This window comes from Orycteropus afer, unplaced genomic scaffold (assembly GCF_000298275.1).
Source record: "Orycteropus afer afer isolate SDZICR_OR568_19922 unplaced genomic scaffold, OryAfe1.0 scaffold00237, whole genome shotgun sequence".
In the NCBI taxonomy this organism is placed as follows: domain Eukaryota; kingdom Metazoa; phylum Chordata; class Mammalia; order Tubulidentata; family Orycteropodidae; genus Orycteropus; species Orycteropus afer.
This window is the reverse complement of record NW_006921824.1, coordinates 5070117-5086778: the sequence shown is the minus strand read 5'-3', so window position 1 is coordinate 5086778 and position 16662 is coordinate 5070117. Positions and strand designations below refer to the sequence as shown.

Here is a 16662-nt window from a genome sequence, read left to right as displayed (position 1 = left end):
TTTACTAAATGCCTGTTGTTGTTGGTTAGGTGCCATCAAGTTGGCTCCAACTCATAGCGATTTTATGTACAACTGAACGAAACACTGCCTGCTCTGGCACCATCCTCACAACTCTTGCTATGCTTGAGCCCATTGTCACAGTCACTGTGTCAATCCATCTTGTTGAGAGTCTCCCTTTTTTGCTGACCGTCTACTTTACCAAGCATGGTATTCTTCTCCAGGGACTGGCCCCTTCTGACAACATGATCAAAGTACGAGAGAGAAAGTCTGATCATTCTCACTTTTAAGGGACACTCTGACTGTACTTCTTCCAAGACAGATTTGTTTGTTGACTTAAATGAATAACCTCATTTAAATCTATTGACTAACCTATGAGTTAGGAATTATTAGGCTGCTTGGTTATAGGCAAAGAAACCAAGACTCTGAGTGGTGAGTAATTTGCCCCAGCTACTAACTGTTAATCCTGGTATGTCTAATTCCTGGACCTGTGTTTTCAGTATTATGCTTACATTTAGATAGAGCTTTAAGTTAATTTAAGGAGCTCTGATGGCCTAGTGAGTAACGCAGTTGGCTGCTAACCAGAAGGTTGGTGGTTCAAACCCACCAGCTGCTCTGTGGGAGGAAGATGAGGCAATTTACATCCTTAAAGATTTACAGCCTTGGAAACCCAATGGGGGTTGCTTTGAGTTGGAATCAACTCAATGGCAGCGGGTTTAGTTTGGGTTTTAAGTTCATTTAACTGTGTAATTCGACTATTTTACCAGCAAAATTATTGTTTGTGGTACACTATTTTGTGTTTTATTCTATATGAAGTATAGTGCACTGAAGCTGGCTTTCTCTGTTCTCTTTTCTTTTCCTTTTTTCCCCCAACTTCTTTCCCATAAGTTCCAGCTTCTCCCTGCCTCTCTGCCTTGATCCATCAGTGACATAGGGCCTGTCACTAGGGACAGTGCAAAGATCTTCTGGTAGCCATTGCTGGACTGCAGCTCTAACTGCTAAGTAGGTAAATGGAGCACTAAGACATTTTAAATCTTAAGCAATAACTATGCACATTAATCACATGGGAAGCCATGAAAAAGCTACAACTCTTGAAGCATATCTGAAAACATAAGTGTAAATTGTGACCCAAGAAAATGTCAGCGGTGAGGATGTTTCCTATGTAGATGAATGTGGCTCAAAGAAATAATATGACACCAAAAATCCCTTGTCTACTTATGCTGTGTATATACTCCCTTTTCCTGAGTCTATAGCTTCCTCAGTGTTTTTTTGATTCTTTCCTCTTTGCCCACAACCTGCTTCATGTTGTTCTACTTCACCATACACACAACCCAAATTGGGCTATTGTATCTCTGATGATGTCTTATCAGCACGAGTCTTTTCCTCCTCTACTTACTGGTTGATAAATGGCTGTATGACGTCTGCCTTAAGCCCTTCTTAAGTTCAACAGTCAGCCACTATTTGATAGTCTCTGTCATCTAGTTTCATCATATGGCCAGCCCACCAATAGATTCATGATAAACTCAGCTTTGACATTTAGGAAGTGAATGCTTTCATCTGATAGCAATGCACTGTGTTTTGTCACTTGATAATGACCTCCCAGATGGCTATAATGTATTTCTTTTTGTATGATCCAGAGTATCAGTTTCCAAACTTTTTGGGTGACACATCCCTACCAGTATGATTTTTTTGAGCTTATTCTTCTAAACATATGTATTTAAAAAGTAAATACATATTCTTCCATAATTAGCTAATAATTCAATCACAATATACCATCAGGATGAAGTTCATTGTTAATGATACCAAAAAAACCAAACCAAACCTGCTGCTGTCAAGTTGACTCCAACTCTGACTCATAGTGACCTTACAGGACAGAATAGAACTGCCCAGAGGGTTTCCATGGCTGTAAATCTTTATGGATGCAAACTGCTACATCTTTCTCCCATGGAGAGGCCAGTGGGTCCCAACTGCCAACCTTGTGATCTGCAGCTGAGTGCTTTAAACACTGTGCCACCAGGGCTCGTTATTGTTAATGATGTTGTTGTTGTGGTTAGGTGTTGTCGAGTTGGTTCTGACTCCTAGTGACCCTATATACAACAGAGCAAAACACGGCCAGTCCTGTGCCACCCTCACAATTGTTGCCACGGTTGAGCCCATCGTTACAACCACTGTGTCACTCCAGCTCACTGAGGGGCTTCCCCTACTTTCCCAAGCATGATAGCCTTCCCCAGGAACATAAATCCACATTTCCCACTATATTCTTGATGATTTTGATAGTTTTAGTCAAATTTGCATTGGTTTCCTTAGACTGTTGTTTTAGTTTTGAAACGTGGCTGTTGAAGATCTTACTAGGTAAAGTGTCAATTCTGCCATTTATTTTTTTCTCCTCTGGTTTCTTTGCAAAACACTCTTGTAAAGTCACTTGTCTATTTTTTATGGTTAGGAGGTTAATTAGATAATATATCAGTCAATCCACTTAACCGAACGCAGCAAACTGCAGTAAGTCACAACATATTGACAGAGACTGACTGGCTGGGACCACAACTGCCAACCCTGGGGCACTGGTAACTTGCAGTTTTCTTGGAAGACACCTCCTATGCCACTGCAGGCCAATTGACCACGGACCCGTGAACTGAGCACAGAGCAGCTTGTTCTGTCTGTAAATTATTAGTCAAGCTTAATGTCATTCCTTTTAATATAGAATTATGCATAAATAGCTGTCTTCATATTTTCTTCACCTGCATCCCACATGGATTGCCCTGCACAATGTCTGGAGTGCACACCCCTGTGGGATGCCTAGATTCCCTTTAGAGACCATTGGTCTACACAAAATTTCTTGAATAGACAAGGATGTTTCCACTTATAAAGACCTGCTTATTTCAGAGGAGACTTTGTGGCACAGTGGTAAAGCGCTTGGCTGCTATCTTAAAGGTCAGCAGTTTGAACTCACCAACTGCTCTGGGAGAAAGATGTTAGAAGTCTGTTTCTTTAAAGATTTACAGTCTTGGAAAGCCTATGGGCCAGTTCTATAGAGTTGCTATGAGTCAGAATTGATTCAATGGTAGTGGGTTTAGTTTTGGTTTCAGTTATTCAGCCATTTTATAGAAAATAAAATGATTTTGAAATGAATTGTCCTTATAGAGATCTATAATTTGCAAGCAAAGTCCCCACTCTACTAAATGTGAAATGTTCTAAGCAACAGCTGTGAGCATTTCCAATGTGCACTACTCTTTAATGACTCAGTTGTTGCCAAGGGAAATTGAGTTGGCTTCAAAATCTTCCTTGGTTTGAATTCTGCATTTACCCTTAATCCAAGAGTGAGTAAATATGTTTCTGCTTGGCTGGGACACTTTACTTTCATGAAGGATGGAAATTGAGATGTGGAAATAGAAGTTTCTTGAGGGTAGGAACTAGATGGGTGGTTTCCTCTACAGTTTTATAGGACCTTATGGTGATGAAGAGTTGCTGGTGGTACAAATGGTTAATATGTTCAGCAGCTATTCAAAAAGTTGGAGGTTAGATAGGCTGAATGATCAGGCATGTTTAGGCAAACGGGAATATATCCATGGCCATATATAAGGTTGTTGTTGTTGTGTGCCATCGAGTCGGCCCCGACTCATAGCGACCTCTCCTTGGGTTTCCGAGGCAGTATCACGACGGAAGTAGGATTGCCCAACCTTCCTTCCGAGGAGTGGCTGGTGGGTTTGAACCGCCAGCCTTCTGGTTAGCAGTCAAGTGCTTTAGCCACTATGCTACCAGAGCTCCTATATATAAGGTTGCCAGACAATATTTCTATGTATGTATTTGCATGTACTGTAAGAATATCCAATATATGATAGAGCTAACAAGGGGCAAAGTTATGGTAACTTCTTGGCCACAGCCAACCATGCTGAGGGAGCAAGTAGTTGGACCTGTGGGCTCAGGACCATGGTCACAGGGGACATCAAGCTCAACTGGCATAACATACTGCACAAAAACATTGTTCTACATCCTACTTTGGCGAGTAGTGACTGGGGTCTTAAAAGCTTGCACGCAGCCATCTAGATGCAGCAATTGGTCTCTCCCTGTTCAAAGCAAAGAAGAATGAAAAAAACCAAAGATGTATGGAAATAATCAGTCCAAGGGACTAGTAGACCATGTGATCCTCAGCCTATATGACCATGAGACCAGAAGAAATAGATGGTGCTCGGCTACCACTGTCAACCACTTAGAAAGGGATCAATGCAGGAGATTCTGGATAGAGTGTGGAACAAAAGTCAAAATCATAAAAAAGACCAAGCTTACTGGTCTGGTAGTTCCTGGAGAGACCCCTGAGACTAAAGCCCTAGTTACCTAGGTCTGGAACTGAGCCAATTCCTGAACCTTCCAGCCAAACAACAGACAGGCATATAGGGTGAACATTTACATCAAGTAGATACATTCCTTAGAATGATTAATCATAGGAGAACAAGAGGGCAGTATTTATACAGAAATATAGCTCAGGAGGCAGGAATGCATAGGAAAGAAGGACAAAGCGAAGACTACAAGGAGGAAGAGGGAAGAGAGCTGTTATATTGTGGGGAATTGCAGTCAGTGTTATGAAACAAAATGTGTATGAACTGCTGTATGGAAAATGAATTTGCTCTGTAAACTTTCACCCAAATCACACACACACACACACACAGACAGCACCCCCCCCCCCAAAAAAAAGGTTGGAGGTTGGAGTTCACCCAGAGGTGCCTTGGGAGAAAGGGCTGGTGAACTACTTCTAAAAAGTCAGCCACTGAAAACCCTGTGGAGCACAGCTCTGACACACAAGGGGTCACCATGAGTTGGAGTTAACTGGACAGCAACTGGTTTGGTTTGTTTTTGAGGTGATGAACTTTATCAGAGAAAAACAGGCACTGTTCATACAGTGGCCAATCATTTGGAATCAGTAAGGGAAACCTACTTCCCTCTAAGAGAGCCATCTTTCCTTGTTTCCTATTTTAGTTCAGGGCTGGAATATTTTTCTTTCCTGGCACAAAATTATCTTTCTACTCAAGAGCCTTATCTGGGAGTGTACACAGAAATTTGCAACACTTGAGTGACACAAACAAGAAAAACACAATGCATTTGTTGTCAGGTGTACATATGATGCCTAATTTGTATATAGTTCTATCACCTAATTATAGGAGCTCTGGTAGCATAGTGCCTGACACTTGACTGCTAACCAAAAGGCTGGCGGTTCAATCCCACCAGCCACTCCCCAGAAGGAAGGTTGGGCAATCTACTTCCTAGTGATACGCCTCGGAAACCCAAGGAGGGGTCGTTGTGAGTCAGACTCCACGGCAAATAACATATCACCTAATTATATAGAAAACATCTAACGCTGAGATTAAAAAAAAACTGGGCTACAGAAAGACACACTCACACATACAATATATTAATATAAAAAGAAAAAATTGTGGACGCATACTTAAAATATTAACAGTAGTTATGCCTGGGTTGACATATTATGAGTGCTTTTTTCTTTTTTCATTTTCTAAGTTTTGAACAACTGGTACTCTAATGTTTGTGGTTAGCATTTCTTCCTGTTTCTCTTAAAAAACGTATGTAGCGTGTATTCAAATAAGTAACAGCTCAAGAGCATTCTCTGGAAAAACACTATTTGGTCCAGGGCTCACCAAGGATACAAACACCTATTTTATCATTTGTTTATAGCTCAGCTTCTTCATAAACTCTTTCGAATACACGTTGCCAATTAAAATCCTGCAAGTTTCTAGTCAGGAGTTGGGTCTCTTCCGGTTGATATGAATAAATAATTACTGAGCGTGGCGACAGCGTTCCACTTGCATAGCTATACGAGCGCTGACCTCATCCAGCTTTGCAGGAGCTTCAGGGATACCCAAAATAGAGGTTTAGGGGAAGGTAGGTGCGGTTGTTACTCAAGCCTTGGCTAGGGCACAAGGGTTCAGATTTCGGTGTCCGGCCTCCTACAAGATTCAGCGGTGAGCAACTTCTGGGGGTTTCGCAGCAGGCTGCAGCAAAAAAAACACGGTCGCAGAGACGTGGGAGGGGGAATCTTGTTTCTTTCTTCGCAGTGCTGGGTCCCATCGAGAGTGGTTCCCGTAAACCCAGAAGGGTCACGCCCGGCAGTGAAGGGGGCGGAATCAAGGCCTAAGGGGCTCCTCCACCCTTAGCCGATCCTTGCCCACGGAATCCTCTGGCTGTAGATGACAGATGCCCAAAGACTCCGCACTGCGCGGAAACCTGTCCCACTGGTTTAAGGAGATCCTCTCAGGCCTAGCAGTTGCTACGACTCCCTACTTCACCCTACCCAAGCGCCTGGCGGAAGCAGCCGTAGCGCAGCCGGAGATCGCGGCTTCATCCGGGTCCCTCAAGCCTCGGCCCAATCCTCGCCTTCCTCTCTTCCCACCTTCCCGACACTCCGCCTCCCTCCCCCCGCCGCCAATCCCGGTTCAGTTCTCAACCGAACATGCTGGCATGGGAGTGAAGGGGCATACCGCCCAATAAGGCCTCGCTTCCCTTTTGAAGCCCCCAATGGACGGGCGCCGCAGGCGGGCACTGCAGGCCAGAAAGTTCGGTTGCGTGTGTGCCATGGACTCAGCCGCCCGGTGATATTGACAATAGGAGAGAGAAAGGGACATTGACGGGGACCTACCGCGGGTACCAAACGGCGGCTCTGGCAGCGGCGGCTCAAGCTCCAGCGGCTCCTCCTCCTTCGCCTTCCTCCTCCTCCTGCTGCGGAGCCAGTCTTCTTCCCTCCCTTCCCCCCTCCCCACGTCGTCGCCGCCGCCGCCGGGTCCGAGGCAACGAGCAGAGGCGCCGCCCGCCGGGAATGTGAGCGAGGAGCCACCGGCGGAGCCGCAACGGGGTCGGTGCCGATTTGATGGGACGGGTCCGCGGGGGAGGATCGTGAGGCCGCCGCCGCTGCCGCTGGAGAGCTGAGATTCAGGTCCGGCCGTGAGGCCTAGAGGCGCCGCCGCCGCGGAACCGGAGGGACGCCGCGCCGGACAGCCGTCGCCCCGGACTCCCTGCCGCTGCCCTGACCTCCCCCTGCACGTCCAGGTCGCGCCGCCCGCCCCCGCTGCGGCCCCCTTCGCCGGCTCCCGCCCTTCGAAAGCACAGATCATCTTCGGATTCTTCCTCAGAAGCTTCAAGGTAACTTCGTCTCTCCAGTACCGCGGCTCGCCCGTTTCCTTTTCTCCTCCACAACCTCCTGTGGAACCTGAGAAGCACTGGTCCCTGGAAGGCCTGGCCCGGGAGAGCGAGGGGTGCGGTGGGGTGGAGTGCCAGAAAGGGAGCCCCGGTGCCACTTGTCTGATTTACCTGAGAATGCTTCTGATGCCTCCCGCTTCACTCTGTCCTCACTGTCCTTTTTCTTTAATGTACGGAATTGGAGGTGTATTCTTGGTCCCCTGTGTCCATTGTCGGGGGCGGGGGAGAAAGCGGGGCTTGGTGTAGTGAGGAAGATTTTGTAGCAGCTTATCTTCTCTAGGGTTTGGGGTGGAGGGTGGGAGCAGAGGGAATATGTAAGCATCCCTAGAGACAAACCCTTTCCCTACCTTTCTCCTCCCCGTACCCTCTTCCCTCCTTTGGATTCTCCTGAGCCTCGTAAATGCCCCATGCCCGCTGCTTAGAGGATGATAGAGCTTCGGGATCCCTGGTCCAGGGCAAAACCTGTTTCCCCTCGCTTTGCATGGACCCGCTGCTACTATATGTTCAGTGCTGCATCGCCTTAGGGTTGAGATCCTTGACGTTTATTCTGGGCCGCGGGCATAAGAGGCTAATGGTTTTTTTCTTTGTTAATTTACAAAATGGTACCTATATATAGTCTTCAGAGATGAGTGATGAGGAATAAAGAAGAGATATAAAAGAGTAATGGAGGAACAGTGTTTACCGAAATCTTGTGTTAGGGTTAGAATGAAATCTGAATTATTCACGTACCAGATTGGAGAAGCGTCCCCTAAATTTACAACATAGAAATGTGATGTACAGCTTCTCGCTGAGGCAGTCATTAGAAAATTTTAAAGTGATCTTACATTTTGTATAGCTGTTCATAGTTTGCAATTCTTTTTTGCATATGTGACATTATATGTAAGGCTATTTAGGTAGGTTTTGCCTTTTTTTTTTTTGACTAGAACGAAACAAGACTTAAAAATTCAAAACCTCAACACATGTGTTCTTTTTTTTTAATTTTTTTTATAATGTTTTGTTATTTTTGTTTTGCTGGAATCTAGGTAATTCAAATAATTTTTTACTCTTACACATTCAGGAAGAACTCCCTCTTTTATTTAGAAGTTAAAAAACAAAACAAAACAAAAAAAAAAACTTACCTTATGTATTGGGATGACAGGTGAGGAATTGCATTTCAGCATTTCCCCATATAAATTATTTCTGTCTGAGTCTGCCATTAATCTTGCATGGAGCTTCAGTACCATGGAAACGATGGCATCTGTTTAAATTGGTAAATGAAATTAAACTCAATGCTTGTTACTGTTAGGAAACAGCCTTCCTTTTAATAATTATAGAGGGTTAAAAATCTAAAAGTACTGTTCAGTCTAAACCTCAAGGGAACTCAACTTGATTGTCTCAGTAGGCTGTGAATTTATGTTTTCAGTTCAACTTAGGCACATGATTTCATCATAGTTTTATTTATTAAGCTTTAATAACTTAAGATGGCTTCATTCAAAAAGAAGGCTTCTTTGAAATGGTTTTAATTAGGCCTTTTACATGTTCTGTTGAAAGTAATCTTGCCTGTCCTCATTTTGCAGTGTGGTGCAGTTTATCATAGCTATCAGCATTGCATTAAAAGTCGTGCCTAGATAGTTTCAGTAATTATAAATTACCCTTTGCTGTGAGGATGCATTGGTGTAGATTCTTGAAGTGCAGTAAGATTTTCAGTTCCAGAGCCCATTCATAATATTATCTTAGGAAAATGTATCGATGGAAGTTTTCCAGCTTCGGAATAGCTGCAAAATTACTTCAGGAATTGCGAGATAAGAATATCTTTGCAGTTAGAAAAAATGGGCAAAAGGCTTAGAGGAGTTATTCAAGTCTGAACGAACGTCTTTAATGCTTGCAATAACAGGAGTAGCACAATGCATTAGAGGTATGATATGGCTTACCTGACATTTAGGATCTGCCATTTTTCATCAGATTTTCATGTTTTCCCATTGACATAGGACTTTCCTTATTTACTTTATGTAGTATTTGCATTTTCATGAATATTATATATGGGAATTTTAGAATTTATATAAATCATATGTACACATCTTGGGAATACATTTATGATACCTCTTTCTCTTCAGTAGGGATATGTCCTCAGCACCAACTACTCCTCCATCAGTGGATAAAGTAGACGGATTTTCTCGGAAGTCCGTCAGAAAAGCCAGACAGAAGAGGTCGCAAAGTTCTTCACAGTTTAGGTCTCAAGGCAAACCTATTGAGTTAACACCTCTGCCACTGCTAAAAGGTAAGGATTATGACCAGGTGATGAATTCCTTTATGAATTGAAATCTCTTATGTATAATTTCCTTTTTTGTAGAGTTTCATTATCTATTAAAATTTTGTGTTGTAAATGAGAGTATGAGATGCTTCAGACACATTGACGCGTAACTGGTCATGTGACCAGATACCCATTCTCTTTTTTAAAAAAGGACTCAATCTAAATAGTTATTTTCAAGTGAAAAGAAACATTATCAGGAGAATCTCTCACATGGATGAAAACTGAATGCCAGAAAAACTTTAAGATACCTGGGTCTATGTTTTTCATTTCTTCTGCTGGCATTTAAGTGGATATATTGTATGCAATGACAACTTCAGATTGTTCACAGGAGATAGATTTAGTAGAGGAGATGATACCATAATTTACATATAGAAAATGGTGTATGAAAGAATTCATTGTTAAAAATTGAGAAAAAATGTTTGGTGTGTTATTGATTGCATGCATTCTTGTTTTCTGATAGTACATATAGACAAGATAAATGATGATCACACTTGTTTAACACCTCTTTTTCCTTTGGAATGAATCAAGGATAAGTGGAAAGGGATCTTTTGAGAACTGTTTTTTTTTTAAAGTAGATCCTTTAACTTTAGTTTGGGTGTGTGCATACTTTTTGTCCCTTTTGTTTTTCTTCTGTTTGCATCATGTTTATAAACAGGCATTGTTTGAAATGTATCAGAACACAGCTTTTATATTGTGCAAAGTGTAAAACTATCCACCTTATAAGGTGGATTTTTACTGAATTCTTAAAGAGTGGGTAGGATGGGGATACAAGCAACATAATATATTTTAGTGGCTGGGAGGAAATCAGACATAATCGGTTTGCTAGTTTGTTAATGCACATTTATTTTTGTAACCGTTTTGTGAAATCAAGGTATTAAAAGAAAAACTGAAATTTGATAGGAAAAAGTCCTTAAAATTCAGTCTAGAATATTTTCTATTTTTCCCATGTGAACTTTTTTTTTTTTTTGTAAAGGAAGGGAGATTCATAAATAGCCTTTTAATGTTTATACCTGAAATCGGTGGAAACTAAATCAATATTGATTATTGTAAAGAGTATACATGTACCAATTAGCAAAGATGAGCTGTTAAGAGTTTTGGAGAAAAAATTTTGGCTAAAGATTTTTCTAGTAAAAATGAAAATAGTCTTTATGAGGCTTTGGAAGAGAAAGGAAGGAAAACTGCTTATGGATAAAATTAACCGTGCTTTACATACAAAGTTGGAAGGCATATTGACTTCTTCAGTAATTTTTTTAATCTGAAGTAGACATGTAATAATTATTAGCACTTATATCTGGCAAAAAAACCTTTATTCTGAGGAAGAATATAAAGCATTTTTGGCATTAGGTGAAATTTTAAACCTTACTGCTACATTAATTTCTTGGGGCTCAGAGTAAACATTGAAATTATGACTTAAATGACCACTCATTTCCAGAGTATGGTATTGGTTTTGTGGGTCATGAAACAGGAATGTACAAGCAGAATTTGGGTACATGCCTTAATATTGTCACTTTTTTCAGTTTTTAAACTGAAGTCAAGTTGAATTGAAAATTTTCCAAGAGTTCTGCTTTCTAAGAATATGCTTTTTGTGAACTTGCATATTTTGCCAGCCTGGGAGAATTAGAGAGCAACAGGACCATATAATACTAGATATACCCACACCCCTAGTTTCAGACTAACTGAAAGTGATTTTTGGGTAGTAAGGGCATTCTGGGTAAATATTCTGAAAATCATTCCATAATTTAGATTTTTATGTCTGTCTGTATAAAGAAGTATAATCAGATATAGACTTTAGAAATGTGTATTTGCTCTAGATTTTTGTAGTGAATACAAAGAGTTTATTAAATGACATTTGTTTTTCTTACAGTGGATTAAATTTTATTTGTATGTTGCCTTCTCACCAATGTGAAGAAATTACTTTTGGAATTTAAAGAAAATACAGGAAGAATTTATTTTCTAAGAATTTTTTCCCCCCATTGCCTCAGAAGAAACCAGAATAAATTATATATATGTGCCAAAGTGATATAATTTTTCTGTAGTATTGCTTTGACTAAATTAGAAGATGTGAGTTAATTTTATTGGGGTACATTATAAATTGCAATTAAATTTGTGAGTAGCTTAAAGAAGGAGATAAAGATAACCTCTCAAAGTCTTTTTACTGGGAAGTTTGAAAATAGAAATTGTATAAACATAGTAATCATGTTTTTGAAAGCACAGAAATTAGGTATTCAGTAACGATCACTCACGTATTTGCTATCTGAGTGATTATTGTATGTGTCATAATACTTGATTAATAAGACTTGTAAATAATATTCCATTAATTCTTATTATTTTAAAAGTCTCTTTACTTGCAGAACTGTAACACAGAGTGAAGAGAAAATTTAATCTATTTTGCTTTCTTTTCTAATAGGTGGGGTGAGGTTTAGATATTTGTATTAATGATGTTATTTCCTATAGAAAGCTGCATTAGCATGCAATTCTGTGGAAATGTGTAGTGACCTGCCTTTTTCTCAGCTATTTGGAATGAAAATGTAAAACAGAGCAGAACTGCCCCATAGGGTTTCCAAGGCTATAAATCTTTGTGGAAGCAAGTTGCCTCATCTTTCTCCTGTGGAGCAGCTGGTGGGTTCCAGCCACCAACTTTGTAGTTGGCAGCCTAATCCTTTAACTACTGTGCCACTGGAGCTACTTTAACAAATATAGACATTTGAATTCTCTCCTCCTTTATTTATTTCCAAAATGTTTTAAGAGTCCTAAACTTTTTAAGCCTTAAGGACTCTTACTCATTTTGCCAATAAGGAAAACCCAGCAGAGGTTTAAAGCTTTAAGGACTTGCTCTGGTAGCATAGTGGCTAAGGCACTTGACTGCTAACCAGAAGGCTGGTGATTCAAACCCACCAGCCACTCCTCGGAAGGAAGATGGGGCAATCTACTTCCGTAGTGATACTGCCTCGGAAACCCAAGGAGGGGTCGCTATGAGTCTGGTCCGATTCGACGGCACATAACAACAAGAAGTGATGCCTTACTTGTGCCTACATAGCAGGGTACGAAGTAAGCTTTGACACTTAACTAGCTAAGTCACTCAATAATGACAATCAAACTAAGCACTTAGACGCACACACACACACACACACATACATATGCTTAGACATGTATTTTTAATCATTGTAAATAGTATTTGGTTAGATAGTTTACCTCTCCACCCCATCTTCCCATGCTTTATATTTTCTTCTCTCTTTGACTTCAAAAAAATTCTTTAGATTTAGATTTGAGTAAAATTATTCTCTAAGTTTAGATTTGAGTAAAGTGTTTTTGAAAAAGACCAATTTTTTGGAGATGGAATTATAATGAAGGTGGCATCATGACTTCTAGCCTCACAATTTATTCTACACTTCTGAGGTGTTTTGCAGGTAGTTTGGGCAGTCAGTATTAAATATTCCCAAAGCTCTGGTGACTGGAGGTGCCAATCAGCAGGAAGAAACTCTCTGCCTCTTGGTATTGGGATCTTCAGACTGCTAAAATTGTCTTTCAACAACACTTTTTCTCAAATGAAAGCAATTAAAAAAAAAAAAAATAACCGTAGACTTAATATGCAGCTTACATCTCCTTATTTCTTTTCAAGGTGACAGTTTGTAAGGTTTTAAGAAGTCTAATTTGAAACTTTAATGTTTGTACGTTTTCTGTATTTATTGAGTGGATAATTGTTCTGGTTAATCTCCATCTACTTTGGGTAACATGTAAAGCAGGAATGTGCAGTGTGGTTCCAAATTTTTATAGTCAGCTAATGCTCTAAAGTTTATTTACAATAAAAATCTTTAAATGTATAATGTTTCTCTAATTTAGTGTTTACCGTCCTCCTTGTTATCTTGTGATATAGCTTCCCATGGGGGAATGTATGTGAGCTTTGTTGCCTGCAAAATTTCTAGTTGTCCTTAATAGTTGTATTATTTTGGGCAAGTGAATTAACTCCTTCTTTGTCTATAAAATAAGGTAATAATAATAGTAATTAATAGATGTGGCGATATCATATTCAATAAACACTATTGTTACTTGAGATTTTTAGAAGTTAGAATATGAATAATGTAGAATTATTATTTGACTTTTTATATTTTCCTCGCAAAAAGTTGAAAATGGAAATCTCTGAAAATTATGAAACAAGAACATAGTTTGGCAGTCATAGACCTTTTCAGCCAAATGATTCAAGCTACATGGTTTAGTGTAATGCCTTTTTTTTTTTTTTTCCCCAAACTAAGTCATTATTAATAGGTATCATAGTTATATCATTCAGATTTCAAAAGGTACAAAAGGATGTATAGTGAAAAATCTCCCTCCCAGTCCTATTCCCCTAGTTATCTGCTCACATCACCAGAAGCAACCAGTCATAATTTTCTTGTGGATTAGGTATTAGATAGATTTTAAAATCCAGAATTGAATTTGAAGTGCAGTGAATTGGGTAAAATTTTGTGTACATTTTACATGTGTGTCCATATTTTATGGGGAGAATTCTATAGCATTTTTCAGATTCTTAAAAGGGGTGTCTGATACAAAATAGACCATTCTCACAGTCTGTTGTGCTTGAGCCCATCATTGCAGCCACTGTGTCAATCCATGTTGTTGAGGGTCATTGATATAATTTGTCCCTTGGGTATATGATGGATGTTCTTTAGGCAACTAAGTTCGTTTATGTCTATGTATTTGGTTTTCAAAAATAGCCATAAGATTTGCTTTTGAGCTGGAGGAACATCTTTTAAGTTAATAAGTGTTAAAAGTTCAACCTTTGAAACAATGTGGTGTGTTTTTCTTTTGGAGAAAGAATGATAAAATGTTGCAAAAAACTAAGTGCCAAACTACAACATTTTCATGTGTGAAATTTTATATTCAGTTGTAGTTAGGAAACATTTCATTCACCTTTAGGCATGTCTTGAAGGTTTGCTTCTGTAGCATAGAGAGGAATCCCATGCAGACTTACGTGGACCAAAAGAAATTGAGAGTAAGTGTCCCTGACTTATTCATCACTTAAAAGTAGGCTACCAGCTTGGATTTATGTTCCATCCCATCTGAATTTGATAATCATTGCTTAGTTCTTAACCTGGGGTGCATGGATTTCTGGTTGGGGATGTGCATCATGGATAGACTTCAAGGTTCCAAAAACCTCCTCAAATGATATGTAAAGTTAAGTGTGCATGCATGTTTTTGGAGGAGAGAGTTCATTGTTTTCATCAAATTCTCAAAGATTCAGCCCTCCTGTTCTGGCTCTCCTGTTCCTAGTTACCAGGTTTTGGCTTAGACTAAAAGATTGGGAGTTTTCTTTTTTTCTCTCCTTTTTTTTGGTTATTATTTTCTGAGTATTGTGTTACTTGTTGTGTGTACACACGTGCCCTGTACCCCTGCCATAAAACATAAGCTGTAAACCGAATTCATAATGAGGGTCCCTCCAGGATGTAATCAGGCCAGATGAATCTCATAAGGTGAGGTGGTGCTTTTCTGCCTCTAGCTTGCTTTCTTTGACTTCTTCTCATTCAAGTTTCAGCTCAATGGGACTTATTTGGGGACCTCCTTAGTGACTTAAAAATAGTCACTTTGAAGTTTCTGTCACCCTATTGTTTCTTTTATTGCACTTATCATAATCTGAAATTATTTTATCTTTGCATATTTGTGGACTTATATGTTATCTATATCCTTCCTGGGAGCTCTGGTAGCATAGTGCCTAAGGCACTTGACTGCTAACCAGAAGGCTGGCGGTTACAACCCCACCAGCCACTCCTCGGAAGGAAGGTTGGGCAATCTACTTCTGTAGTGATACCATCTCGGAAACCCAAGGAGGGGTCGGAAACCCAAGGAGGGGTCGCTGTGAGTTGGGGCCGACTCGAGGGCACATAACAACAACAACAACAACAACAACATCTCCTTCCTATTGGAATATAATCTTTTTTGGGTATAGTCATGTTGTCTCTTTTCTCTGTAGGGCTTAGATCAGTGCGTAGTTGGCATTCAGTAAATATTTGTTAGTCAATGAATGAACCTTGTTAGTTGATATCTAGCAAATACTGGAGTATACCAGTTGTCCCCAAGTAGATTGACTCATGGTGAACCCATGTTATCAGAGTAGAGCTGTGCTCCATAAGGATTTCAATGGCTGATTTTTCAGAAGTAAATTGTCAGGCCTGCCTTCTGATACACCTCTGCGTGGTCTTGAAGGAACCTGTAACCTTTTGGTTAATGTGCAGCTGAGCACATTAACCCTTTGCAACAACCAGGGGTTCTCTGTAGTGGTGGTTTGTTAGGTGCTCTTGATTTGGTTCCGACTCATAGTAGAGTAACACTGTGTACAGCAGAATGAAACATCGCCTGTTCCTGTGCCATTCTCATAATTGTTGCTATGCTTGAGCCCATCATTGCAGCCACTGTGTCAGTCTGTCTTACTGAGGTCTTTCCATTTTTGCTGACCTTCCACTTTACCACGCATGATATCATTCGCCAGGGGTTGGTCCTGTCTGACAACATGACCAAACCTCTGAATAGTGGAATACCCAAAAACCAAACCCACTGGCATCAAGTAGATTCTGACTCACAGCAGCCCTATAGAATGGAGTAGAACTGCCCCATAGTGTTTCCAGGCTCGTATAGTGCTTAAGGCATTTGACTGCTAACCAGAAGGCTGATGGTTCAAACCTACCAGTTACTCCTCAGAGGGAAGCCTGGGTAATCTACTTCTGTAGAGATACCTCCTTGGAAACCCTAGGAGGGGTCTTTATGAGTCGGGATCGACTTGACGGCTGTGAGTTAGGTTTTTGGAATTGTTACAGAAGCAGACTGCCTTATCTTTCTCCTGTGGAGCGGCTGTTGTTATATGCCGTAGAGCGGCTAGTAGGTTCAAACCACTGACCTTTTGGTTAGCAGCTGCATGCTTTAACCACTATGGCACCAGTAGTATAGGCACTTATTTTTCCTTCATAATATTTTAAAATTACTTTCCAAAATCCAATCCATGTAAGTTTTATTTCAACTTATAAACTACACAAAATTATAAACTTGTCTAATGAAGATTTTTTTTTGCTTTAAAGGATTAAATTGCTGAGTGGCTTTGTGCCCTGGTAATTCTGTGTATTTCATGTTAGAAAACAGAAACAGTATCTTGTGTAAAGAGGAAGGAGAGGATTTTTTTTTTTTTTTTTTTT

General features: G+C 40.3%; 1 protein-coding gene across 1 annotated transcript in view; it reads left to right on the top strand.

Annotated features, from left to right (window-relative positions):
* Positions 1-9297: 9297 nt before the first annotated feature.
* The window catches only part of PPP2R5E (protein phosphatase 2 regulatory subunit B'epsilon), a 185966-nt gene continuing 178601 nt past the window's right edge, over positions 9298-16662 (top strand). The window contains exon 1 of the mRNA XM_007949095.2: positions 9298-9454. Coding sequence (XP_007947286.1) covers positions 9298-9454 — 157 coding nt within the window. The remainder of the gene's footprint in view (positions 9455-16662) is intronic.